We start from the raw sequence: 26,967 nt of genomic DNA, 5'->3' as shown, positions 1-26,967 counted from the left end.
TAGTCAAAACCCTCTGCTCCTCCCCTCCTGACACCTTGGACCCTCTTCAGTTTGCATACAGACCAAACAGGGCCACGGATGACGCCATCGCTTTGGCGACACACACTTCACTTACTCAACTGGACAAAGGGAATACATATGTGAGAATGCTCTTCATTGACTACAGCTCGGCATTCAACACCATCACTCCCTCAAAACTCGTCTCTGAGTTCAGACTGATCTTGGGCTGGAGACCTCCATCTGCAGCTGGATATTCGACCTACTGACTGGCAGGCCCCCAGGTGGTGAGAATTGGCAGCCACACCTCCTCCTCGCTGATCCTCAACACGGCCGCACCACAGGCCTGTGTGCTCAGCCCCCTCCTGTACTCCCCGTTCACTTACGGCTGTGCTGCCAAGCACAGCTCCAATGTCATCATTAAGTTTGCTGATGACACAACCATCCGAGGCCTCATCACGGACAATGATGAAATGGCTCACAGAGAGGAGGTGAAGACACTAACCAGCTGGTGCCAGGACAACAACCTCTCTCTCAACATCAGTAAAGCTAAAGGGATGATAGTGGACTACAAGAGACAGCAGGGGGGTGGACACTTCACGATCCACATTGGTGATGCTGAGTTGGAAAGGGTCAGCAGCTTCAAGTTTCTTAGTGTACACGTCACCGAGGACCTCTCCTGGACACTACATACTGACACCGTGGTCAAGAAAGGAAACAAGTTTGGCATGAACACCAGCATTTTCACTAACTTCTACAAGTGCACCATCGAGAGCTTGGTGAAGGGCTGCAGCACAGTCTGGTATGGGAACTGCTCTACCCACAGCCGCAAATCACTACAGAGAGTGGTGGAGGCAGCACAGCACATCACTGGCAACAGACTCCCTGTCATTCAGGATATCTCTCACCTGTGGTAACTGTGGAAGGCACACAGCATCATCAAGGACGACGGCCACCCAGCACACAGACAGTTCTCCTTGTTACCGACTGGCAGAGGATACAGGAGCATGGCTGCACATACCACCAGACTTAAGGACAGTTTTTTCACCAGGCCATCAGGCTATTCAACACACAAATGTGAAAAAATATTCCACATCACATTTTTTGTTTACCTGCTTGTCTACACTGTTTATTGTTCACTGCAGTGTTTACTGCACTGTTTACATAAAAATGCACCATCAACCATGACTGTTGCTATTGAACCAGGACTGCTACATTCCCAATGTGCAATACTGTTGTATATACTTGTCGCTCTTATTTTTACACATTAATCCTCATTTTCATATGTGTGTATAGTGTTATATTTTATTTATATCTCATCCCATTTTTATTTAAATTTTTTAATCTAATGTTCTATATTTTATATGACTAGTGCTCTTATTTTTGAGCTAACCTGTTTTTTCTCGTCCAACACATTTCATTGTACCATTGACCCTGTGTTAACCTACATATGACTAATAAAACTGAAACTGAACTGAGCTCCAGTCTCCACACGCCCCTGTCTCCCTCAGCGAATGCAGCATACAGAGTGGACTTCTCTGCATAGAGAGTCAGATTCTGTGTGTACTGAACACACCCTCATTCCTGGTATTAAGTCTCCCCTCGAAGGTCTGTAAGGTAACAGTAGACATTGTTCTATCAATTGCAATTCTCACAAGCTTAATCCTGGGATCACAGCCGTTGCCCCCTGGTGGGTAACACCCTGGTTCCTTGTGATTCGGATCAATCAAACATGACGGCTCTTCAAAAAAAAAAAAAAAGTAAACATTGCTATTGCTAGTTTATACAACCTTTTCAATGACGTGACTGGTTCGTATACACTCCCAGTTCAAGTAATATATACTCTGAACAATTTTACTTGTTTATTTAGCAGATGCCAGAGCAACTTAGAGGAAGTGCTTTCTATGAGAAAGTGCCAGCAATTTTCTTTCCTCTTTTTTTTTGAGATCAATAAGGAGGAATCAGTGGTGTTGAAGGGTAGTGAAATGACACCACCTAACAAAACCAATTCATTTTACACTGAGAAGAAATGTAAAGGCCAAGCCTTTGAGTCAGTAAGTTTTACACTCCCATGTAACAAACAGAAAACTAAGTCTCTTACTTTGACAGTCTTGATGCTTGGCTATCGAAACAACGTATATAATAATTTATGACAGAGCATGAGAGCCTGTTCTATGAACTAAAAACATCACTCACCCACTCAAGAGTTCCACCAAAATAGACAAGACATGAAAACACAGAAATTGCTTTTGTAATTTTTCCTCTGAATAGAGGACATTCAAAAGCTTTCAAACAGAGCATCACACAATAATTGGAAAGTAGATTCATTCTTTTCCAAGGTTGTTTGACAGTGTTGTTGATGTAAAGCTGAGTGATTCTTCTGACAATAAGATAACTGCTTACACGATGGCAACAAAAATAGATGGCAACAGGAGATTGTAGAAAATGTGAGAAAGAGAGAGATTGATTCCAACGAGACTACGCCCCCAAATTAAACTCTCCTCAGTGCAGATTGCATTAAGCAGGAATGCTGTTAGTCTGTCTGAGTGTCTTGTTAAGCCCTAGAAACTTCATGGGGAATGGAGTGGATGATGGTGAGGAAGTATGACAAGAGAAAGGGATGTGTGAAACAAGAAAAATGAGGGGATGTGAGAAACATAGGCTCTGCTTCAAAGTCTCCTAGAATTAAAAAAAAAAACCTGGATTAAAAGGAATAACAGATGAACAAGAAGTTTTCAAAAAATAACATATGTATGCATCAGAAGTGATGAAATCATTTCACATTTCACAACAGGACGTGAACAGCTGATTTAGAAGCAATGACAATAAAATTAAAGTGTATTATTTGATAGAATTCTGTCTCCTTTCATGCAATGCAGTGATATCGAAATCCCTTATGCTCAGACTGAAATAATCAACATTTTACACCTGTGAACTGTAACAGCCCACCGATTTCTATCTTGTGTTTTGAGTCAGGTTTGGCATTTGCAAATGCTTCATAGCGAGATATATTTTTGGCTTTGGAAGTGGTTTGTAAACAGACATGACTCATGGATCAATACCCAGAGCTGATGCACGGATGAGAGGTGGGTGAGAAGTTGTGTCTTCGGAAGGCATCTATCTACACAGTGGGGCAAAGCTGTTTATAAAAACTGTTTTACCCATACAGAACAAGGCTCACTCTGCCACGGAATGATTTTAACAGAATATTTCAATCTCAGCTACATCCCAGGATGTGCGACTATGAATAATCAAAGACAAAAAACTGTCAACAGCTCTGACTTTTCCTACCAGATGAATACAAGACTGGGAAAAAAAAACCTACTTCCTTGTTTCTTTTTTTTTTTTTTTTTTTTAGCATACCTTTTTTGACCTATTATAAGTTTCCCCTTCTTCTTGTTCCTTCCATTCTACATTTCTTCCATTTTTTTGAAAGATTTGAATGCCTTAAACCAGAAATCAGTTATGAAAGCCCGACAACATTATCAGTCATATTTCTAGCAAGAAGCTAAAGCATTATAGATGACTAAGAAAGGAAAAAAATGTTGCCTGAGTGTTTAATCAGGGGGTGATGGTAATTGTGTGACTGTTTTTGCTGAAGGTTGAGATTGATGTGTGAGCTTGTCTCATATCTCATTTGTTTTCTTGATGTCTTTCAGAGAAGCTGACCTTCAGAGAAGTGAAGTCCCCTCAGGAATTCCGTCAGGGAGAGGTGGCGGAGGTGGTGTGTAACGTGACCAGTTCTCCTGTCCCCATTATAGCCTGGTTCTACAACAATGTGGAGATTACTCAAGACACCCAGAGTAAGTGTGTGATCAGCCATAATGTTCACAAAGGTTCACATGACCATGCCAAAACCTCAGTATAAATAGGTGTGTGAATCAGGTCTTTCCCTTCACAGCAGAGTGATCTCAGGGATTTTCAAAATCAGTACAGTGTACTTTTGAAAGTTATGCATTTCTGCAAATCAAGAGAGAGAGAGAGAGAAGAGGAAAGTGATATGCCTAAGAGTCAACTGAGTTATTTTAAGAGGGAACAGCTAAGTCTACACACCTCAGTCATTTAGGATGGGGGTTAGGAACAGTCACGGTGAATCAAGTGTTTGCTTTTCTCAAGTGTTCTAACACAGCCCAATAGCAGCTGAGTCTCTGTAGCTCTTTCATAACTATAACCTAATGATGAGAGTCTGACAGTTTGCTTATAGCTTCATGCTCCTCATCATGATCTATTTACACAGTGGAATCCTTACTTATTTTGATTGACATCGCCTTCAACTTTATCTGTCCATCTGTCCTGTTCAGAGTTCCAGATCTTGCCTAACAACAATCTGCAGATTCAGAAGGTGACAAAGGCAGATGAGGGGGTGTACAGGTGTGAGGCTCGAGTGGAAGCCCGGGGAGAAATCGACTTCAGGGACATCATAATGGTAGTGAATGGTGAGTTTATTAGTTCACTGAATAACTGTAACTTTGGGTTCAACGGCTCCCCAAACACCATGCACAAAGGTTCTGCTGCAACAGGCAATTTTTCATTGACCTGCTGATAAGCTTTGAGGTAACTATGGAAACAGCTGTGATTAACTTGCTGAACTTTCTAACAGACCAGTAGACATCACAGGTTCCTTCCACAGACCCTTTAGGTTCTTTAATTTTGCAATTTTAATGTTTCAATCTCTCAGTCTCTGTTTCTCCATGCCGGGTTGTAACAGTGCATTTTTATAGCTCAGTGGAGCCGTATCTAAAACAAAGTGGGTAACGTTATGGGTAACGTTACTTGACTTTGCAAATTGTAATTCATAACTCTCTCCATTTCTAATCTCTGTGGAACTGTTCCAGTATATTGCTATTAATTGAGATGCATTAAGAACGAAATACTTTATGTGAGTTTGGTCTTGACCTTTAGAAAATGTTATATGAAAGCACAGATATGACCTACATCACAGACATTCATGATCATTTGCCTCCGTGTGAGTGAAGAGGGGATGAGGGTGAGAACATGTTACCCTCCCATACTGGCGCAGTGGTTCTTTTCATCTAATGTGTCAAAGGCAAACATGGGTGAGCATCTCCATATCTTTCCAGTGAAACCTCTCCAGCTGATCCAATAACGCTGTTTAATGAGGTGTAGCCAATGATCCAAACGACATGACAACACACCCAGTGTTCGATGTAACTCACATGCCACTCTCCGGGGGTGATCCGCTAACCATTCTTAGCATCTGTTTAGATGGAGCCCAAATGGATTTGTGTGTCTTATCTGTGTTCTGAATATTACCCCCCCCCCCCACACACACACACACACGCACACACACACACGCGCGCGCACACACACACGCACACATTCATATGACTCCATTCTTCACTTGTCTCAGTTTCTTTCTTTATTATGTGTTGTTTAATATGTTGAGATGAAAAACGTTGATTGCTTAGAGACACTGTCAGGTGTTTTTTCTTTGGTTGTTTGTTTTCTGTTTTTGATGTTTGTTTATTTGTTTCAGGTTTTTTTCTCTTCTGTTGTTGTTTTTTTTTCTACTCACAAACACCAGAGATTAACACACCATTTAACACCTCAACAATACTATCACGTTTCTCATTTGCCTTTCCCCCAGATGGGAATCATTTTTATCCTCGTGAAAAGTGAACAGATGTTTATGATAAAGGTACATTTTTGTCTCTGTCAGATCGTTAAGTCCTCTGGGGCTGATGTCTCTATGCCCAATTGCGTTTCATATTAGCAGAGCCATTCCTTTTGGGTTTACCCATCTAAGAACGAGTCAAATTAGATTACAGCCTTTGGAAAATGGACATTGATTTGCAAGAAAGTCAATGGTAATCTTGTCTGAGTAATTCGAGCACACAAATGCCTTGCACAATACCTTTTCTGTAGTATGTTCTGCTTTTCGGTCAGCTTTCTGCCTTGGTAGGGTGTTGTGCACACACACCCACACACACACACTCTCACATCACCCTTTTTTATTTATCTCCACACAAGGCGTGGTCCATACGTCTGTTACTCAGCAAACCTTAAATACCAATAATGTTAAACCTACTGGGAGGGTCTAAAAGCAAAAAATTCCTCTGCTTCTTTTTGTATCTCTTCACATACTCCCCCCCCTCACATATCAAACATCTACTCCCAGACTCTTCCTTCCCCATCTTTAACACACTCTCCCTGCCTCAAAAGACATACTTATCTCTCTCCATCTCAAAACACTGCCTTTCACCCTCATCTCAATGAGTCTTGGCAAGAAATGAATTCAATCCTACTAAAAAAACAACCAAAAAAAAAAAACATTAAATAATCATTGTATTCCCATAACACGATAACAGCAAAAATATGCTTGGACTAATTTGAAGAGGGGAGACAGCAATCTCGTCACCCTTAATGAATGACCAATGTGTTCCGTTGAGCAAATACTGTTTGCGTTTACGATGTATAATGGTGGGCAAGAGAGAAGGTTTAGTTGTTCTAATATACTGCCAAGTCAAGCTGAAAGTGACCATGAATAAAATATCCACTTAATTTAATCTTTATATCCCCTTGCTCACACTCCATTAAATTATATCTTTAAAATGGGAATGATTCATGGTTATGACTGGTTTAAAGAGCATCTTCTGATGTACAGTTTCCCGCTTAGAAAGAAAGCTTTAAAACAAATTATGTAATCGAATGCCCAGAGAAACATTTTTTTGTCTTTTGTCTTGTCTTTGTTTTATGATATGTTTGAAGGAATTCATGACAATTATCACCACAAACGAATTCCCTGAATGTGCCAGAACATCTTTGAAAGACTCTCTCTTCTGTTGAACGTCATCATTTTGGCATCACTTGGCACAGTGATCCTTGAGGTAGTTGTTTAAAACAAGTGAAATCTCAGCTGAGCTATTTCATTTTGGGCTATCATCAAACAAACAAATCAAATTCCATTTGTTTGTTTGTGTGTTTTCCAATTGATATTGGGCATTGTCAGTGTTACTTACAAGTGTGCAAGGATAAGCTCCTGTTTCACGAACGTCCTGCAAAAACCAATGAATATGTAAGCGTAGAGGTGCCATTTATCAGAATGTCTACTGGGTATCTCGAAGGTCGTCTGTGTTGACCTTAGAGTTGACCTCCACTCTCTCCCAATTAACCTCGCACAAAATAATAAACTCTCCTGCTCCAGATGTATTGATTCCAAATTGGAGGGCGGTTTCACAGTGTGCTCAGAGTCTGGCAGTCTTGGCAGGACGTATTTTGAGTGTACTCACGTTCCAGGCGATCTGTATGCATCGTAAGACCAAAGTCCTGCAAAGAGTGATCCGATTTCTCACCTCGTGTGCTGGTGTGTATTGAAATGTAAATTCAGTCTCGAACACGTTTCTGGTATGCAGCATTCATGCAAGGTGACGGTTTATGCCCGAGTCTTTTATCAGTGTCAATAGCTATTGTGAGATGTTTTAAAGGAATGAAAAAAATTCTTTCTTTTTTTTTTTTTCTTTTTTTTTGCTTCCTCTCTCAACAGTTCCTCCAGTCCTGTCAGTACCACAGCAGTCCTTCAATGCCACGGCTGATTATCAGGAATCTGTGACGTTCACCTGCAGAGCGTATGGTTCTCCTGAGCCTGAGGTTACCTGGTACAGGTACAGCACACTCTTTACTCTTCACAGCACGTCAGTCTGTTTTACATCCGCTTTCACGCATCCTGTTCATGTGTGTCCCATGGGTTCAGAGCGCCAGTCAAAAATGGAACAGTGAGCCAATTTCAAACGCCACCACTCAGTTCAAACAGCGTTTTAAACTTGACTTTTTAAATGTGATTTTGCGGGAGAAATTTGTGATGATGATGAAGACGAAGACTATGATGATGATAATGATGATGATGCTCGTTATTGTTATTGTTATTATTATTAATTTCTTGACCTCCACCACAATGAAGTCAAAGAAAGGGGTTTAGTCCCTTAGATGTTAAATGACCATACTTAGTGAAATGATCATAATGTGTCCCCCTGATTTTCTCCTGCTGTACTTTGATGAGAGACTCAGAATACACACACACACACACACATAAAATGCATCAGCCTTTTTGTTCACTAGACTTACTATGCTTCTTTCTGAAACCAAATCAAGCGCATGATTTTTTTTCTGGAAAAGTCATACAAACTTTATCTAAAATTTTTCTTTCAACTAAAAGTCTCTGTTAGTTTAACAGTCATCTGCAGAGAAGAAATCCACAGTGTTATAGACATGTTGCGCATTTACTCCTGTCCTAGGGTTTGGGCTTTGAGTGACAGGTGGCCAGATGTGTTGATTACAGCCTCTCAGACAGTGTAACTAGCCCTGCTCAAAGAGAAACAACAGAGATGGGCAGCATCTTAGACACTCTTCACATGCACTGACCTCTGATAAATGCTCCAACCACCCTGAGAGAGAGAGAGAGAGAGAGAGAGAGAGATGGGTAGATATAGAGAGAAGTCACAATGGTACCACAGTTATGGCAAATGTGTTCCAATACAGCCTCTAACTTGCTTTAGATTTTACGATGGATTTGTGTTAAATTGGGAGAAACTGATTACACATTTTCTAGCCACAAATCCGTTGCTCGCATTTTTATTTCAGTTCATATTACGCCAACAAATAATGAGTGTTTGTCCTCTGGTCTGCACAGCGCTGGTATCATGAAGTGGGCAATTTTGACCCCATCCAAAAAACTGTCTGTGTGCTGCCGAATGAAATTATGTTATCTAAAGACATTGTTTTCTAATATACTCAATTTACTCATTAATATTATCATAAAGGATAAACACATAAATGAATGGGTTCACAATAATCGTCAGACCACCAAGACACCCCCCCCCCTTTATATAAGGCCAAGAGAATGTTTGTAAACAATGGGATGCACAGAAGGTCCAGGTGAATAACTGTCATACACAAGGTTGATGAAAGATAACACTGAGAATGCTAATGCTGATATTCGAACTTGGTTTTAAAAACTTTCAGATATTATCTGCAATCATAAAATCTTCATCTAACGTCAGATAGTAGAGTTACAAATTCATTAATCCGTACTTCCACGTTAACTCTCTTGAAATCAAGAGCTGACACTTAGGCCAATCTCTCGCTTTCATTTAGGCCCTACATGTGGTTAACAATAAAGAGTATGGACGTAATATGAAAGAGCAGGCCTGTAAGCAGTTATCGCTCTTTCCACCCTCCATGGTGCTGAATGCGCACAGCTCGGGTTTTCTCCTCGATTTCATTTGGCCGACAATTAGACACATCAGCATTAGTGCCTCCTCCAGAAAATCTGGTGCCTCCCTGCTGAGTTTTGTCTGCAGTCAGCTCTGCTCTTGTCTGTGTGGCCCTATTAAGATGATCCCATTCTGTTTCCTCCATCCTGTTTCCTCCTCTTTAAATGGAGCTTTTCTCCTTAGCTTCGTTGGACATAGTAGCAATCTGATGCCTACACTCCTTTTAACACAGCCAACTATGAATATGCATTTTCATAATGAAAACAGTGGAGTGAAAAAGATAGACAGTGTTTGGGGAGCGTATCAGTTATTTGATATTATACCAAAATTCCTTACCCAATGTATTTACCTAAATATTCGGATTTTTTTCTAGCTATGTTTTATGTTTATGTTGAACTGTATTTTAATCTGTTGAATCAGTTGGTTTTCCAGATATGGGCTGTATATTTGTGAGTGTATATTTAGTCAACAAGTCATGCTTGTGCATGTTCACTGCTGTATGTGAGTCCTAAGCAGTGTTGTCATATTAAGTTTTCGTCCTGTTGCGTGTGAGTTAATTTGTGTCCTTATGCAGGAAAGGAATGCAGCTCCAGGAGTCAGAGCAGTATGTGATGAGAGCCAAGGGCACAACACTGACTGTGCGTAACATCCGTCAGGACGACGGGGGCCCCTACACCTGTAAGGCAACAAACAAGGCTGGAGAAGCAGAGCAAGAACTCTTCCTCAAAGTGTTCGGTGAGAACTCCCACAGTTCCACTCACATTTCACCTTCATTAGTGGATGCAAAAAAAAAAAGAAAAGAATTGCTAAAAGAGATGCAAAACCAAGTTTTGTCTGATATTTCAAAAAGAAAATATTTCAGAATGAAATGACAGGCCTATATATATATATTTATAAAAAAAAAAAAATAATTGCTGGTTATTGCAGTTTTAATAGGGAGCATCATGAAGATTGCACTTGGGTAACCTTAGCGTTGAGTGATGAGGCTAGGCAGTTTTTATGGGACTTTAAATGATCTAGCACTGCAATGACAACTCTATGGTTTTACACTGACCGCTGTATACATTACAGTATCCTGTCCTGAGTCAACATGTTTTACTGATGTGCGATAGTGACGATGGGACATTGCATTAGAGTGTGTTAGAGATTGACATGTGAGCTGGCGAGTTGATTTTCTGAGAAGAGAATGTGTAGGATAGGACACCAGGTATAAAAGACTTGACAGAGCATCTATGACATCTATGAAAGTCATCATATTGTTGATGGCTGACAAAAAAATACTGTCACATTCCTTTAGGAAAGTATCTAGTTCTCAGGCAGACTTGAGAGAGTGACTGACAACAACGATGTCAGTCTTCTCAGAGAGGAAAAAAAAAAACCTTTCGTCCTTCTCAGAAAACAACGCCCACAACCAGCAGCCACTTACTCCCAGCATTCCACAGTGAAGATGTTTCTGTTCCGTAAACACCCTCCCCACTAAATTCTTTAACACAAAAAGAAAAACGAATGACGCGTTCTTTATGGCTCTGAATTTCAATTTAGATTTCTGTGAAGCTGCCAGCGCTTTCACCGATTATTCAGATAGTGCCCTGTCTGCTCGTGTTAATGTATGGAGATTTATTCTGCAGTCATCAGAATCTTTTCAATGTGCAAGCAAAGGGTATTCTTTGGAGCGCTCATTTAAATGAATCTCCGTTATTGGATGGGAATTTTGTTTTGTAAAGCCAAGTGGGAAACGTAGTTGTAACTTTTTTTTCCATGACCACAGATGGCTAAAAGAAGAGCACCGACCTTTTTGGGGTTTTTTTTCTTCGTTCAGTCATGCGTGTACCTCGTACACCTCCATGTATCCATCAGACTTGTCTCCCTCTAGAATAAACTGTATTTCAGGATTTTAAGGGGTTTTCCCCTGTGGAATGCTGATTTTCTGGTTTCAGTGTTTATGTTTGTTGTGAATACCACTGTGTTTAACTGACATTCAATTAACTGCGAAGGTCACAGTCATAATGAGTCTGAACCAATTAATTTTTTTTTTTTACTTGGAACATAGACGTTTGGGGAAACTTCTTATTTTGTAAAATTGATTTTGAGTGAACAGACTAATAACTTATATGAAAAAGATTTGTACAAATGTTTTTAAAAGAAAGGTCGTTTCAGATATGTCCTACTGTTTAGCAAAGTCCATCATGTCTTTCTACTTTGTCATAGATATAAATTCCATTATTTGGAATTGTCCTCCAACAATACAATTAATCTAGTTGGGGCTTGAAGATATAATGTATATTTATTGTGTGAAGAGCAGTGTTGGAGCTCATAAATTCCACCATTTTACCTGCAGGAGAAACCTGTCATACATCAATGACCTTATTAATGAGCAGTGCCACACAAGAGAAGCACCTTATCTTTATCATGGATTTATAATAGGAATCATAAGTATTCACATGGCATGATGCTGTCTCGTTGTGCTCCCTGGATCTCATTCATCTGTAGATGTGCACTAAATTCAGGGGAATGAAGCCAGTCCTTTATGACGGCTATTCAAATGGTGAATTTCACTATGAGGGAGCCCAGTGATCTGGATTTTTTTTTTTTTTTTTTTGACAATTTAATCCATTTAGGGTTCATTTACAAAGAGCTTGATTTATTCGTTTGCTGTTTAGGGCAGTGTTTCTCAATTGCTACTCTAGGCACCCACTACACTGTACATTTTGGCAAAAACCCAGTTGAAGAGCCTGTGGGTTTGGTAATCAGTAGATAGATGAAATCAGGCGAGTTAGTGCTGGGCCAGAGGTTTCTTGGTCTGGATTTTAGGACCCCTGCTGTGTGGAATGAGCTTGTTGGTGATTTTTATTAACTGGAATAATAACATTGTCAACTCCGTATAAGATCTTCATGTGTTTTTATAGATGGTTAGTATGATGAAAAAAAGAATGTACTCTGATCAAGAATGGATGAAGCAATTTAAATTAAATTTTGACTGAGACTAAGATTCCTCTACTCACACACACACCCCCCCCTTCTCTCTCTCTCTCTCTCTCTCTCTGACCTTCTGTAGTCCAGCCTCATATCATTAAGCTGAGGAATGTGACTGCAGTGGAGGGCAGTGCTGCTATGATCTCCTGTAAAGCGGAGGGGGAGCCACTACCTGAGATCTCCTGGAGAAGAGACAGTGATGGACAGACGTTTTCAGACGGGGATACGGTAATCCACACAACAGTCCCTTCAAAGTGTGAATAATAGTCGTGTACAGACTTACTGTAGATATGAGATTTAGAAATGGATCCATCGTATTATTAGGGCATTCTACTGCTCTGGTGTACCTTTCTGAAGAGTAATGCTGTCAAAGTGGTAAAGTACATTATAATACTTGCCACTAGATGACTCCGCCTGCTTTTATATTACGTGTCAAAATAAAAGATGGCTGTTCTCTTCTCAGCTACTGCTTTGGCAGTTTCTGTTCTAGCTTTATCACAAATACCTCTCTTATCTGTACGCCCATTGTACAATTCATGCAATTCACATCTTACAATGGACATAATTTTCTTTGAATATGTAGGTAAGCCACCTCTTAGAGATGTATATTAAAAAAAAAGGTATGCATTTCATAGCTTTATATCAAAGTTATTTTTTTTTTTCTTCAAGATGATATACTGATATTCAAATAGTTTCCAAGCATATAGACACTCAAGCATTCATCAAAAACAACAAACAAAGTTACATTACACGTGAACCCAATGAATATTCATGCAAACGTACATGTATCGTTTTGTGCTGTGCAAGTGCAGAGTACACTGGCCTTGCGCATTACACGAAACCAACATTAAAGGTATATACAATTTATCTGTAAAGTACAGTCCCTGTGTGCATAATCACTCATGAATAATTCAGGTAGTGATAAACTACCATGGTACCTTTGTGTGCCAGCCTCTATGACTGTCTCATTAAGAGAGCTGTGTCAGAGCAGCAGCAGGGTCTCTGGGAGATAAGACACCACAGTCATATCTTCTTTTCACTGCACCCACAGTGAATGGCCAGTGCAGTGTGGTGAATGTGAAATGCAATTGAAAACGGCCACCCATGTAACGTGATGAGAGGAGCCCTGTCAAAGATCATTAGAATGCCATGAAAAGAATGGCTGTTAGGGCAACATCAATGGGAGCAAATGGAAGCGGCTCTGCTGGGAGCAGAGAACCGTGGACCATTGCACCAAAACTCGATGAAAAGGCTCCACATCATAGTTAATCTGGCAGCGGGCTGCTCAGGGACCGATTAGAATGGTTTGCGTTTGTGGGAAAATGAAAGCGGATTCAGAGTTTTGAAGAATGTGGGAGTGCATTCGCAGAGAGTTCTGAGGCAGTGAGGGTTTTTTTTTTTTTCCTTCCTTTTTTCAGTAGTTCTTGCTCAGTTCATGAAAGACCTGTTTGACCAATCGTACAGCAAGAGTAGGACAGCCTATGTGCGGAACTCAGCAGGTGCTTCATGTCTAGGAACACGTTCTAATCTAATCCGGTACAAGCTGAAACATGCAACTGATTTCGGATGTGTACTGAGGACCTACTTGAACTTTAACACACTGAAGTGTAAAGTATATGCTGTGGTTTTAGGGAAAATTCCATGTAAATATGAGACATAGTCTTACGTCACTCTCCACTTGTCTCTCGATATGTGAACAACATTGCGTTTCAGCCCCCGTCTCTCCTCCTTCCGTTTTGTGAGCACGGTGAAGATTGTAGTCATTCAACCTTTTTCCCAGTCTTCCCACATCAACGTATCTCAGCGCATTATTACAGTACATTTGTGTCTTACAGAGATGCAGTATGTTTTTATATAGAGTAGTAATCTAACTTACACAACATAATCAAGGAACTGTGTGTGTGTGTGTGTGTGTGTGTGTGTGTGTGTTTAGAGTCCAGACGGCCGTGTGGAAGTGAGAGGGCGCCACGGGGAGTCCATGCTAACCATCATCGGGGTGGGCCTGTCTGATTTGGGCCGTTTTGACTGTGAAGCTCTCAGTAGGATCGGAGGTCATAAGAAGAGCATGTTCCTGGATATTGAGTGTGAGTGCTGCTCGAAACTTCTAAAATACACCAACAACTTCACCCAAAAAAAAAAAAAAACAACAACTTAACATGTCAACAACATACAAACATTCACCATTGCAAATGTGTGTGGAAAAATCTTTTTAAACCAAAAGTTTAGGAGAAGTATTTTGAAGATGAGCCCTACTTTACATCAGGGAGCGTACATATTTTATTGCCACACTCACACTTTTGAGCTCCTCTTCTTCCGGCTGACTTTGCAGTACTTTAGGGAAAGGTAGAACTGGCTATTATTCATAACATGTTCACAAGACACTAATCTGTCCTCTGTTTCATAATTAACAATAAATTTATCTTGTTTCAAATGTAAACCAATGAAATTCCGTTCATTTTATATTAAAATGCATGCTAGCATACTGAATTAAACAACCACGGATGGACAGTTCTCCCATGTCTGGATATCCAAATGGGCATTAGCCATTCCCTTCGCATTCATTGGCAAATAAGACAGCGCTGTTACTTTAAAAATGCTGGTCATGATTTCACTGTTTTCTTTGATAAATACTGTCAGTCTGCTGCCAGAGATTTTGTGAATTTGCCTCTCTGTGCCTTGTCCTATAACAATCTCTCCACATTATGATATGACAGCGGATTAGCCAATCAGCAGGCGTGACACGCGTGACATTGGTGTGTCAAGGGGAACATGGCTCAGTGCCAGCGGCAGCAGCGGGAACTGGGCAATCGCGGACCCCTGAAGCAGGCTCAGTGGAACGGGCTGCTAATGAACTCATTCATTCAGTGTCTCAGCTATACAGATATGACACAGAGGGCAGCATCAATCTCCCTAATGGAAAATGTGAGACAGAATGCCAGACAAAAACAGAGAGAGAGAGAGAGGGAGAGAGAGAGAGAGAGAGAGAGAGAGAAACTGAAAGGGGGAGTATAGGAAAAGGGGGTGGCGGTGAGAGAGAGAGAGAGAGAGAAATGTTCCAGTGTCTTTTTCCTTAGCCATCATGGTTTTGTAGTGCAGCCCTCCTCTGTGTGGTTATATATTGCCAAAAGAAGATCAGACCACCCACTAACATCTCTTCTGTTACAGTCTGTCGTCTAAGAGGCTGTCTAAGAGGTTTCAGTGAACTGTGTAAGGACACTAGAACATGCAGCTATGGTTCAGAACACTTTGTAAAATTAGAAAATTGTTTGCCCGGGTAGTTTTCTGTTAGAATGAAAACACATCCAAACAGGAGAACATGTCTGATGTTGGCCTCATTTTAAACTGGCCTCAGCATGTTTTTTTTTCCTCATGACCCTGTCAGCTTCTGGACTGAGGGATGTGAATATTTATTTTAATGGCTGGTGTCAGGGGTGCTGATCCAGATTCAGTTATTGTGGGTTTGTGAGACCGGCTCACGTTTGTTTTCCATTTTTTGACAGATGCGCCCAAGTTTCAGAACAATCACACCATATTTTACTCATGGGAGGGGAACCCAGTGAACATAAGCTGCGATGTGATGTCTAATCCGCCAGCCACCATGCTATGGAGGCGTGACAAATTGACTATTTCCACCGAAGGCACTGGAAACATGCGTGTGCATAGCACCACAGGGAGAGCTCTGCTGGAGGTAGAAAGTGTGTGTATGTGTGTGTGCGTGTGTGTGTATGCCCGCGTGTGTGTGGCTCATACATATTAACTGGTACAAATCACTCCTCACTGAGGGAGCTAGTCACGACACCTTGCATATGATGAAAATAGGGGAAAAATAGATATCCCACATGCTTAGTCACTCAAATATGAGATGGTGTGTAATATTATCTCCTTTTTATCCTTCTCTCTTCTTGTTTGTTCAGGTAACCCCAACGTCAGATAGGGACTTTGGCCGATATAACTGCACGGCCAGGAACAACATTGGCATGCGTTCTCAGGAGTTCATTCTAGCCCAGGCAGGTCTGTGATGTCTGGATATATATTTCTCTTCATATGTCTTACATTGTGGTCACTTGAATACCTTCTTTAATTCAGCCTGCATATAAAGGTTAATCAAACTTACTCTGATGGTAACTCACAATGGAAACTTCTGATAAACCTACCATCATTGACTTACAGTGATAAGTGTTGTTATGCTCATGTTATGTTCATGTTTTGTTTTGTTTTGTTTGTTTTGTTTTTATATTGCTGAAGTGGGTGGATTCATGTTAAAACTTGTTTTTAACATTACTAACATAAAATTCAAACTTGGGCATTCTTCATTTTCTCCGCTGAGATCCTCATCATACCAATGAGGGAGGTTCTGACAGGTCAACAGTCTAAAACCTTGGCAAATCATCAAGCTAGATAATTCTCCTGTCATATTTGAAGTGCTGTTGTTTTGAAAGATGCAGCCTTGTCAGGTGCGTTGAGGAGGTATTGTTCAGGCTCTCTTTGAAATGAAGATGACTTTTTAGCTTCAGTGTGCACCTGTGCAATGTGTCACCATAGACAAGGTTAGCCTCCCACTGAAGTCCACACAACATTCAGAATGGATTCTGTGCTAGCCTTGGAGCCCATTAATTTGTGTACAGAGACAGAGAGTGAGAGAGAGAAGGGAGGGAGAGAGAGAGAGAGAGAGGGAAAGCAGTTATGTAAAGGGCATTGTCTTGTTTTTTTTAAAACCTTCCCCTACCCCTGTGTTGCACAATATCTAGGCAGACAGGACGGACAGACGATTTAAATTCATCTCCTCACCTCAGTCTCTCTCTCTCTCTCTTTCTCTCCCTCACTCTCTCTCTCTCTCTCTCTCTCTCTCTCTTTCTGTCCCTCTCTCCCTCTCTCTCTCTCTCTTTCTCTCTCTGTCTTATGAAAGCAAATGATTACCATGCACAGCAGAGCCCTGCTCTTGGTTCTGCTGAGGATCAGAAAAGCTGATATCCTAAAGGAGTATCGGAGCTACAGATGGATAACTGCACAAAACCTCTTATCCAGTCTGTGTGGGAGACCACGAGACCTCTTATGACTCGGAACTGAAAGCAATAATGTACATTTCTCCCAGATGGGTTTTTAAACAGATAAATAGAGGAAGGGCAAATATTTGTTCAGTCTATGGCCACAATGAATAAATGGAATTTTACACTGTTTTGTCAGTGGCTTTAATAGCTTCGACACAGCCTGACTTTGTGGTAGTGAAGGGATTGCTAAGAGCCAGGAGAGGCAGAATTTTTAAAACATTGATTATGAAGTGGTAATAACATGTGAGGGAAATGAACTTAAGAGTCAATGCCAAGTAGTAATACATGTAATCATGTTTGGTTTGGTTTGGTTTGGTTTTAATCCTCTGTGTTTGTCCTGAGATGAATGAGAACCCTATCAGGACAAATACATCTCTTGCTGGTTGACTGTCATTGGAATGTGTGGGTGTGCGTGACCTCAAAAGCATGGCCAGAATTCATTTCACTTTACTAAGGCCAGACACAGCAGGGCAGAACAGATATCTATGATTCACTCAGAAACTGTGATTTATAGTATCAAAAGCAGTATTTGTGCATTAAAGCCATGAAACAGACAGCTAATGAATGCAGTTGCCTCATTAATTGTCAATTGTGTGTGTGTGTGTGTGTGTGTGTGTGTATTAACTAAGGTGTATCATAACAGAACATAACACACTCTGTTCCAGATGTTCCCTCAAACCCGTATTCGGTGCGTCTCAGCTCCGTTGCCCAGCGAGTTGCCACAGTAACCTTCATGAAGCCAGATTCCCATGGTGGTGTCCCTATAGGGCACTATCTTGTCAGATACAAGGATGTGAGCTCACAAGACTGGAGGAATGTCAAGTCACAAGGGACACAGAGTAAGTATAGCCATCATCATCATCATCATCATCATCATCATCATCAGTAAAGGTGTTCGTTTCTTGAGGTCACATTCATGGGGCCCTGTGTGTAAAATTGCACTAGTATTTGTTGGACTGTTTAGTGAACGGCATTGTAGCTCAGTCAATAGCGAGTGTGTTATTATTGAAGTGTCTCAGTTTAGGGACTTCCAAGTAGTGCACCAAATTAGAGCACTCCCACGTACAATCAGTAAATCTTAGCCTTGGGGTTTCACATTAAACTCCAGTTGTCCCATTCTTGCCCACTGTGATTGGTTGTTGAAAAGAGCACAGTCAGTTGTGTTCTCTAGCGTTGGTGTGTGGGCCTGGGTTATTCTCACTTCTTGTGTGTGGTCACCGACAGTCAGGTGCTTGTGTAGATACGGTCTTTATTCTGCAGTTCTCATCTAAAGGCATAATATCATCATTCAGTAATAGACTGACTGTCACATGCTGGAGGAAGTGTGTGTTCGTCTCACTCGCCTCATCTGAGATGTAAAGGAGATCTTCTTTGTTCTCTGTTGTTCTTCTCCTTTAGTAGCATTTGGTTCCTCATATGCCATCAGTCAGGCTCCTCTTAATTAATTTGCATAAGCGATATATTGTCCGTATTTCACTTTTATGTGTGCGTGTTCTTTTCCGCAAAGCATTTGAGTTGCTAACCTCTCTATGAAAAGTTACATAGAAATTAAATGTATTATTTATTTTTATTCTTATTATAATAAGTAATTGCATGTTTGAATCTGTGGAGAAAAAAAATAGTGCGGACTTGCTCAATAATGTATGTCAGCACACAGTTTAGCTGCAAAAACTCTTTTGTCTGCTCACACCGCAGGCAGAGATGCTTTTGATGCTTGCTCTGAGCTAGAGCAAGATAAAAAGAAAACATACATTCACATGCACCGCATACTCAAACACTCATGCAGAGATGTGGATCAGCAGCAGTCAGAAGTATGGAGAATATGAATATCCCTCATAGCAAGAATCACCTCATCCTCAAAGTGTTACATAAACATCACTATGCCTGCACAAAACACACACACACACGCACAAGATCTTAAACCAAGGCTTTCCAGAAGGTCGAAAATAGGGGAGTATGGCCATGTGCAATTCACCCGCAACACAGTGTGAGATTATGGCACTTCAATATCACAAATTGATTTTTGCTCTTCCACAACACCCAGAAGCGTCCGCAGGAACTTAAAGGACATATCGGACAGCAAGATAAGCAAGCTTGACTACTTGAAGAACTCAAAGCTAATATCCATAATACTGAAGTGGGTTAGGGCCCAAGGCACGATTAGGAGAAAGCAATCATTGGAAACCTTAGGTATGATTGAGAAAAGCAATAGGAACTTTGAAATAGGTAGCTGGGTATATACCTATTTTCATGTCCGATGTTCACTCTCTCTCCCTCTCTCTCTCTCTCTCTATGTCTTCCTATCTTTCCCTCTCTGCTTGTAGCCATGGTGCTGCTCACCAATCTTGAGCCAAACACCACGTATGAGGTACAGGTGGCGGCGGTGAATGGGAAAGGCCAAGGAGAGTTCAGTCGCACGGAAAGCTTTCAGACCTTACCTATACGTGAGTGTATCACCTCATTAATGTATGTAGGAGTCACTCTTACTCTATACTTACTGCCAAACTGTTCAAAGAACAAAGCAGCTCGGTTCAAAACACTTTTATTTTTAGAATGGAAAAGAAATTAAAAAAAAAAAAAAAAAACGTTTCCGAGACCTTAAAAAGTTTCAGTGTTTGACACCGTTTTCCGCTATTTGTCATTTTATAGTTGTGTTTTTACTGTTGATTTGACTACAGCTTTGAGACTTTCTATGAGCTGTCAGATACCACACTGATTATTGCTCAGTGTTTTTTTTACTTAATTTCTGTTGAATGATTCCAGTGTTTTTGAAAGTGTTTCGCTGTCTTTCTCTTCTCTCCAGGAGAGCCAAGCCCACCCTCTGTGCATGGTCAGAGAGGGGTAGGGAAGGCCTACAGACTGGGACTGGTCAAACAAGACGATGGGGGTATGCCCATACTGGAGTACATTGTTAAATACAAAACCGTAAGTCAGTTAAGGTTCTACTGCACAACCTGGATATTAGTTGTCATTGTCTTAAAAGTGCTGTTTTTCCAAACCTGAAGTTCTGGATTTCCTGTTTGACCAAAGCATCTAAGTGACTTGCCACTGTAATACATCGTTTGCCATTTGTTGCATGGAAACTCTTTTTTTGAAAGGAAGTACTTTAAAAAGACATTTCAATAAGCAGGTTTCTACTCTGATTAACTGAACCTGCAGCAGTTACAATCCCACGGATGTAAACATCACAAACAAACTCCCACTTATTTAACGGCCTTAGACTGTAACAGTATATAATACCAGCTCTCTCTTTCCTGTTGCAAGTCAAGGCTGCTAACACCATTTAACACCATAATGCACCTTGCATGGCTCAGTGACCTAGTGAAATTTTTACACAATTCCCATTAAATACCAACATTCACAGTTAGTTAAGGGATGAATGGATTCCTGAATAAGTCAAGCTAAATGGATAGAAATACACATGCTTATGAACTTGATGCACTCTTGTCAACTGTGTTGTTGGAAAGGGTTTACAGAGACATTGGGTGAAAGGCCAGACATGTTTGTAGTCATATGTACGAGTGTGAGTAATAGAAGGGGGGGGGGGGTGCTCTTATAACGATCATCTCCTTTTGGGTTTCGCTGTCAGAGCTAAGGGACGGGTGTTATGTAAATGTTATATAAATATGACTGCTTTGAAGAGCTTTCATAATCTGTCGTGGAACTAAGAGGAAAGAAGGTGGGCATGAGAGACAGAAGTGTTTTGATTTGTGTATGTGTGCGTGTGTGTGTGTGTGTGTGTTGGCAGTCCCCCAGTTTTCCCCAATTAGTTTCATCAGTTTTTGAGATGCTGTGTGTTTGTCAGTGTTTTTTTTTTCAGTCTCCTAACTGTGAACTAGCTTTCTGTTCTGTTCATCTAAAAAGTGCACAATTTACCATCCATCATGGATGCCCTGGTGATACAAAACTCTCTACATTATAGGGAGCAGATTCATAATCATCTAACTTTTATAAGCATATGGTATAAAACTTTTAATATCACTTCCTGACAGATTTATTTTAATCATAATATTTTATATTTAATCTTGTCATAGCTAAAATGCAGCAGTGGAACCTTGCTGAGTTATAAAGTCTATGAGTATCCACGGTAACAGGGACACAAGTAAATTGTCATAAATTGTCATAAATTGTTACTGCGGTGACAACTCATATGACATATGCCAACTCTTAAAAGAGGGCTTCAATTAGAATCTTATAGAAGTATAGGCTGTTGCTGGTATCTTGACAAGATCCTGTTGGCAGTTTGACATGAAAATATGTTGATACACAAGTTAGACTAAACCAGCATTTCTGAGGTATGTTAGGATGCTGTTGACTTCATCCGTAGTGTTGGATATATGTATGTTAGGTTTGTTATGGTGAGGCTGTTATGCTCTGCTGAGAGCATCAGGGCTGTTTACAACATTTGAAGATGCCAAGACCTGATAAACGATGAATAAGCACTTGTCAATATATCTCGCAACACTAGAAACCAGCAGAGTCTCTCGCTCTCTCTCTCTCTCTCTCTCTCTCTCTCTGTGTATTCCTCTGATTCCTTTTTCTGGCAGCCTTAGACTCTTTTTGTTCCATGTCTCACATGGGTTATCCAAGTTCCTCTCAATTTTTCTCACTTCCTCTCTCTCTCTCTCTCTCTCTCTCTGTCTCTCTCTCTGCTGCCTTCCTTCCCCCCTACTCCTTTCTCCTACTCACTTTATGTGTGTAAGGATCTCTGTCTCCCTTGCCCAGTGTTATTCTCTGCCCTTGCTGGTCCTTCTTGTGTTTCTCTCTTTCTCTCTTCCTCTTCCTCTCCCTCTCCCACTCTTTCCCTCTCTCCCTCTGTCCCCACCCCTCCCTCGCTGCTTTGATCCCACTGTGCTATGTGGAGGTGAGAACAGGGGGAATGAAGATGTCACTGTCTGAAAAGCCAGCACGCCTAAGGACTGTCAGTGTGTGAAATGCATATTCAACCGTTTAGCCTTTAAAGAGCTCTGGCGGTTTGGAAATGTCAAAATATGAAAAGCAGTTTTTAAAAGGCACTGAGTGGGTTTTGGTTTCAGTGCCGTGGTCGGCGGAATCAAACACACGCGCGCACACACACACACACACACACTGAAAGTGAGAGAAAGAGAGAGAGAGAGAGAGAGAGAGAGAGAGAGAGATACTCTGACATTCTCTCCAGGCTGACAAAAGAGAATCCAGTATGTTTCAGAATATTTTGGAATAGAGTGTCTGGATGGTCTGAGATTAGACAGTACAGGGAGAATTAATGGAGGACACTGTTTTTTTTTTTTTGTTTTTTTTTTCACTGTCTGTCACTTTAGGAAGAGAAGAAGAACAGATGGCTTTGCCAATCTGTCAGTTCAACTGCAATTTCATTATTCATGCTGTGTTTGGATGATTATTATAAATGATTAATCTGAAGAGAGGCATGCGTGGTTGAAGTCACACTCCCAGACGTTTATTTAGACACATTCATCCCTACACAATGATGCACATACAAAGTCACAGCATGCCTTCATCTTCATCATTATTGACTTAATGAACAAACGGCCTTTTAGTTAAATTAACCAGTGCCTTTTGCACATGTTGTATTGTTTGCTTGTGAAAAACTAACCATTGATTTGTGAATTAGAGAAACATTTACAAAACACTGACCATGGATATTACTTTCTTTCTTTAAAAAATGCATATTCTGCAGTAAAGGCTTTGGTAATTAAGACTCTGAAATACATTCATTCATTCATTCATTCATTTTCCAAGCCACTTATACTGATTAGGATCACAGGGTGCTGGAGCCTATCCCAGCGCTCATTGGGCAAAAGGCAAGGAAACACCCTGGACAGGTCGCCAGTCCATTGCAGGGCAGATACACAGACACATTCACACCTAGGGGCAATTTAGTATCTCCAATTCACCTGACTTACATGCCTTTGGACTGTGGGAGGAAACCGCAGCTCTCGTTTAAATAACGCGTGTGTGTGTGTGTGTGTGTGTGTGTGTGTGTGTGTGTGTGTGTGTGTGTGTGTGTGTGCAGGATAAGGAGGAACAGTGGATGACTAAGCTGGTTCCTGGAGTGAATGACTTTGTGCTGCTGCAGCCGTTGCAGTGGAACACTCAGTACGAGGTGGAGATCACAGCACGCAACGTCAAGGGTCTGTCTGAGCCCACCTTCGTCAAGTTCTCCATGCCACAGAAACCTGACATCACAGGTACACGCACTTCCTCAGCACACACATCTCAACACACCCTTCACATGTCCACACCCTGGAGCGTTTGTGAGGTGTGGCGCACAGCAAAATGACAGACATGTTTGCTATTTTTGCATTACAAGACTTACAAGGCACACAGAGGATTATGCTTACAATACTGTCTTGTGCCAGACTCAAATTGTAATTCTGACACACGCGCACACACATACACAAAGAAAACACACACATCTGTGCGCACACACACACACGCACACGCACACACACACACGCACACATGCACAGACACACACGCAAATCTATACACCTAAAAACAAAACATTCTTCACGCTCGTTTGTAGTACCCACATACTGCTCCTCATATTTTAATTACATTATACAAATCTCCTATTCAACATAGTTTCCGCCCACCCCTCATGCTTATTCATGCAAAGAAAAACAAGACGCTCTTCACATCACTCTCAGACGTTTGATCAAGCCCACACTAACATCAGTAATTTTCTCTGCAGATTCATAATCCTTGAGCAACTTAAAGGATGCTGCTCAAATGCTTTAATCATAAGCATTTAAGTGTCTAAAATCTCTCTAAGAACACACAAATGAGCAAAAACTGCCTAACCAATCTGAAACTCTATGTGACTAATTTGGGGACAACAAAATGCCCCTCCATGGGTTTGGATTTAGAATGTTTTATCGGTAAGTTGATTGAGAGGAAAATGTCATTATCTTTCACTCTGAGGGACTTGTCTGTTCTCACACAGAGTTCTGGAATGTTCTTCATTCACCTTGAAACACATGTCTGTGAAATGTATGTCGGAATGGTTTCATACTTCAAATATGTTTCTGAAATATTTATTGTGAAAACATTCGTGGTCGGATAAAATAGAAAACAAGAATAAAATGTGAAAGCTTGTATTTAGGCAAGGTCAGCTGACTGACATTATATCTTTGTTGCGTGAAAAGAATGATCTGGGAGAAAAGAAAATTCTGTTTGCATCTGGAAAAAAAAAAAAAAGAAGAGAAACCTTTTGTTCCCCTACTCAGAGTTTCAGTCAAATTACTTCCATTTAATCTGTCAGTTAGTTTCTTTGAGATTCTTGATGAAACATTTTCCCAAGACATAGCTCTTTCTTTGCCCCCAGAAACTGACATCAGCAAGAGTTGATTCATTACAGGCGCAAAGGTATTCAAAACACCAAACAGACAGTAATAAAATGGCAGTATGTCCTTGTCCATACATCAAATATAACAAACTTAAGCCATACTATATTTATAGAGCTATTCATTAAACATTCTTTGCTGTGTCGTTCATTGATTTGCATACATCTGATGTATGTATTAATGACAAACCTAACAAGTCAGTACTAATGGAGAAAACAGGTGCTTGCTGTGACAGTGTTGTCCAGTTGCATTTACCATAAATGTGTTTTTAATGAACAGACTGTTATAGGAATATTATGTCTTCATTGAGATAAGTGTGTGCGGGGCCAGAGAAGCAGCACAATCCAGCATATTGCTCTAAATAACAACTTAATAGCCTATTTACGTTAAAATGTGTACATCATCAGCATGGTCCGTGGTTTACATACACAAGAGGACGCAGTGGGAAAAGTGGTGAGAGGAATCTGAGACATGGCAAAAATAGCTAAGTAGGGTCCATGAGAGGGAAGAGAGCCGCGGCCAGCGGTTGCTTGGAGACATTAATGCATGGTGCTTAGGATCATTATTGTGGCTGCAGTCTCATACGGGCTGTGGAAGTTAGCTCAATTGAGCTACAAATATAGCTTGAAAATACATGGTGAAACTGTGTGGGGAATGAGCTTTGTGCGCCAGTAATAAATGCCACCCATTTGCACGGGTAGACGTCGTAATATTTGAATGCCCTCAAGGCAGGAGATTATCTGTGTCAGTACCGTTGTGCGTGTTGGTGTGTGTGTGTGTGTGTGTGTGTGTGTGTGTGTGTGTGTGTTGACACTTAAGATGATTTGACAGGTCTGCTCTCAAGTGGATTTGATTTACACTGTTAATCAGCTGCCATTTGTGTATTTTCTCCTCCTCCTTCCCTCCTCCTCCTCCACCTCCTCCCTTTCCCATTCTCCACCTCCATTCTGTCATCAATGGCACGTTCTTATTTACAATTCTGCTGGGCTCCGGCTGTTTCACACCAAACAAACAATCTCTCTCTGCTCTCAAATTCCCATCAAATACATAATGCAACGTATACTGGGCCATGTCACAAATGGCTGGGCTCGTTCTCTCAATGAACTGCCACTGATCGCCTTTATCTGTGCTCCACCGAATTCCATATAAAAAAAACCTCTCTGATTACAATGATTCCCTCTGTTTCATTTTAATCAACTCTTTTCTTATGTCTGACTCCCCTATTCCATTCCACCCAATTATGTCTTTGGGTGACACAATGGTGGCACAACTTGACTCGTCTGAAATAAACTATTTCAATTTCATCCTTGGTCTTCTGGTTAATCAACATAAAACACTTGTCATACTTTGTAATTGTAATCATTCTGGGACCATCTCTCCACTGTTCTGTCATTTTTAAATTAAATACTTTCTTTTACACACATTCTGTCATATTTTCTGTGCATGACTGTTACAACCCTAATATCATTGCTGCTTCGCTGACACCTGACTGCTTCTGCACCCCCCCCCCCCCAAAAAAAACTCTCTACCCCTCCCTACCCCATTTCATTGTAGATCAGTGTTGCGAGCCCCTTCCCACTGGACATGGAGCTCTCCCTCAGCATCGTATGCAGACAGTCGCTGTCATCGGAGTTGCCCTGTTTCTCGCCCTGCATTTGTGTCTGTGTTGATGTCACTCCATCTCCACCCTCAGCCTGGACCATGCTCAAAGACTGAGCCACAGAATTGACTGCCCCCCCCCCTCCCTCCCCCCGACGCGAAAAAGCTACAGCCCCCGAGGGTAGCACACTGACTCTCTAGTCCTGCCAGTTCATTGCACCCGTCTGTTCTCCCCTTGGGTCTTACTGAGTCCAGCCTCATGTTGACCGAGAAAGAAAACAATCTCTCTCTCTCTCTTTTTTTTTTTTTTTTAATTTGATGTGGAACAGCTCAGCCTCTTTCTCCCAACTTCCCAAACCGGCTTGTTCCGTAATCTGACTGTTCTAATGATGAACTGAAAAAAACACGAGTTCCTTATTTGGAAAGTTTTAGCTGTGACACAGACATCGTGACCCGTGGCCTCAGGTCTCATCTGTGATGTTAGACGTCTCGTGAGCTCAGTCTCCTATGTACGTTTTTTGTGCTTTTTTTTTACTGAATCTTAATTTGGGGGTTTTGAAAACACAGCAAGCCATGATCGTACCGGGCCTCTTTCCCAACACTGTTTTCACAAAGTAGCTTTTTTTGTGTGTCTTTTCTTGATTTTTTTTTTTTCGTTATTCATTACAACAGAGGATAACACCAGCAGTCGCATTGCTTGACTGGGTGAATTTAATGATGTCGCGAACACAGATACACAACGATATACAGCAGTACTCATTAAATGGAGTCAAG

General features: G+C 41.0%; 1 protein-coding gene across 1 annotated transcript in view; it reads left to right on the top strand.

The window, feature by feature from the left end:
- The window catches only part of LOC115823509 (neural cell adhesion molecule 2), a 68,925-nt gene that overhangs the window by 33,735 nt on the left and 8,223 nt on the right, over window positions 1–26,967 (top strand). The window contains exons 4-15 of the mRNA XM_030787565.1: window positions 3,657–3,800; window positions 4,299–4,433; window positions 7,502–7,619; window positions 9,802–9,962; window positions 12,283–12,428; window positions 14,134–14,284; window positions 15,701–15,888; window positions 16,115–16,211; window positions 17,914–18,087; window positions 19,573–19,692; window positions 20,052–20,173; window positions 23,262–23,436. Of these exons, the coding sequence (XP_030643425.1) occupies window positions 3,657–3,800; window positions 4,299–4,433; window positions 7,502–7,619; window positions 9,802–9,962; window positions 12,283–12,428; window positions 14,134–14,284; window positions 15,701–15,888; window positions 16,115–16,211; window positions 17,914–18,087; window positions 19,573–19,692; window positions 20,052–20,173; window positions 23,262–23,436 (1,731 nt within the window). The remainder of the gene's footprint in view (window positions 1–3,656; window positions 3,801–4,298; window positions 4,434–7,501; window positions 7,620–9,801; window positions 9,963–12,282; window positions 12,429–14,133; window positions 14,285–15,700; window positions 15,889–16,114; window positions 16,212–17,913; window positions 18,088–19,572; window positions 19,693–20,051; window positions 20,174–23,261; window positions 23,437–26,967) is intronic.

Source organism: Chanos chanos, chromosome 10 (genome assembly GCF_902362185.1).
Source record: "Chanos chanos chromosome 10, fChaCha1.1, whole genome shotgun sequence".
In the NCBI taxonomy this organism is placed as follows: domain Eukaryota; kingdom Metazoa; phylum Chordata; class Actinopteri; order Gonorynchiformes; family Chanidae; genus Chanos; species Chanos chanos.
The sequence above is the reverse complement of the archived record's forward strand: the minus strand, read 5'-3'. Positions and strand labels throughout refer to the sequence as shown.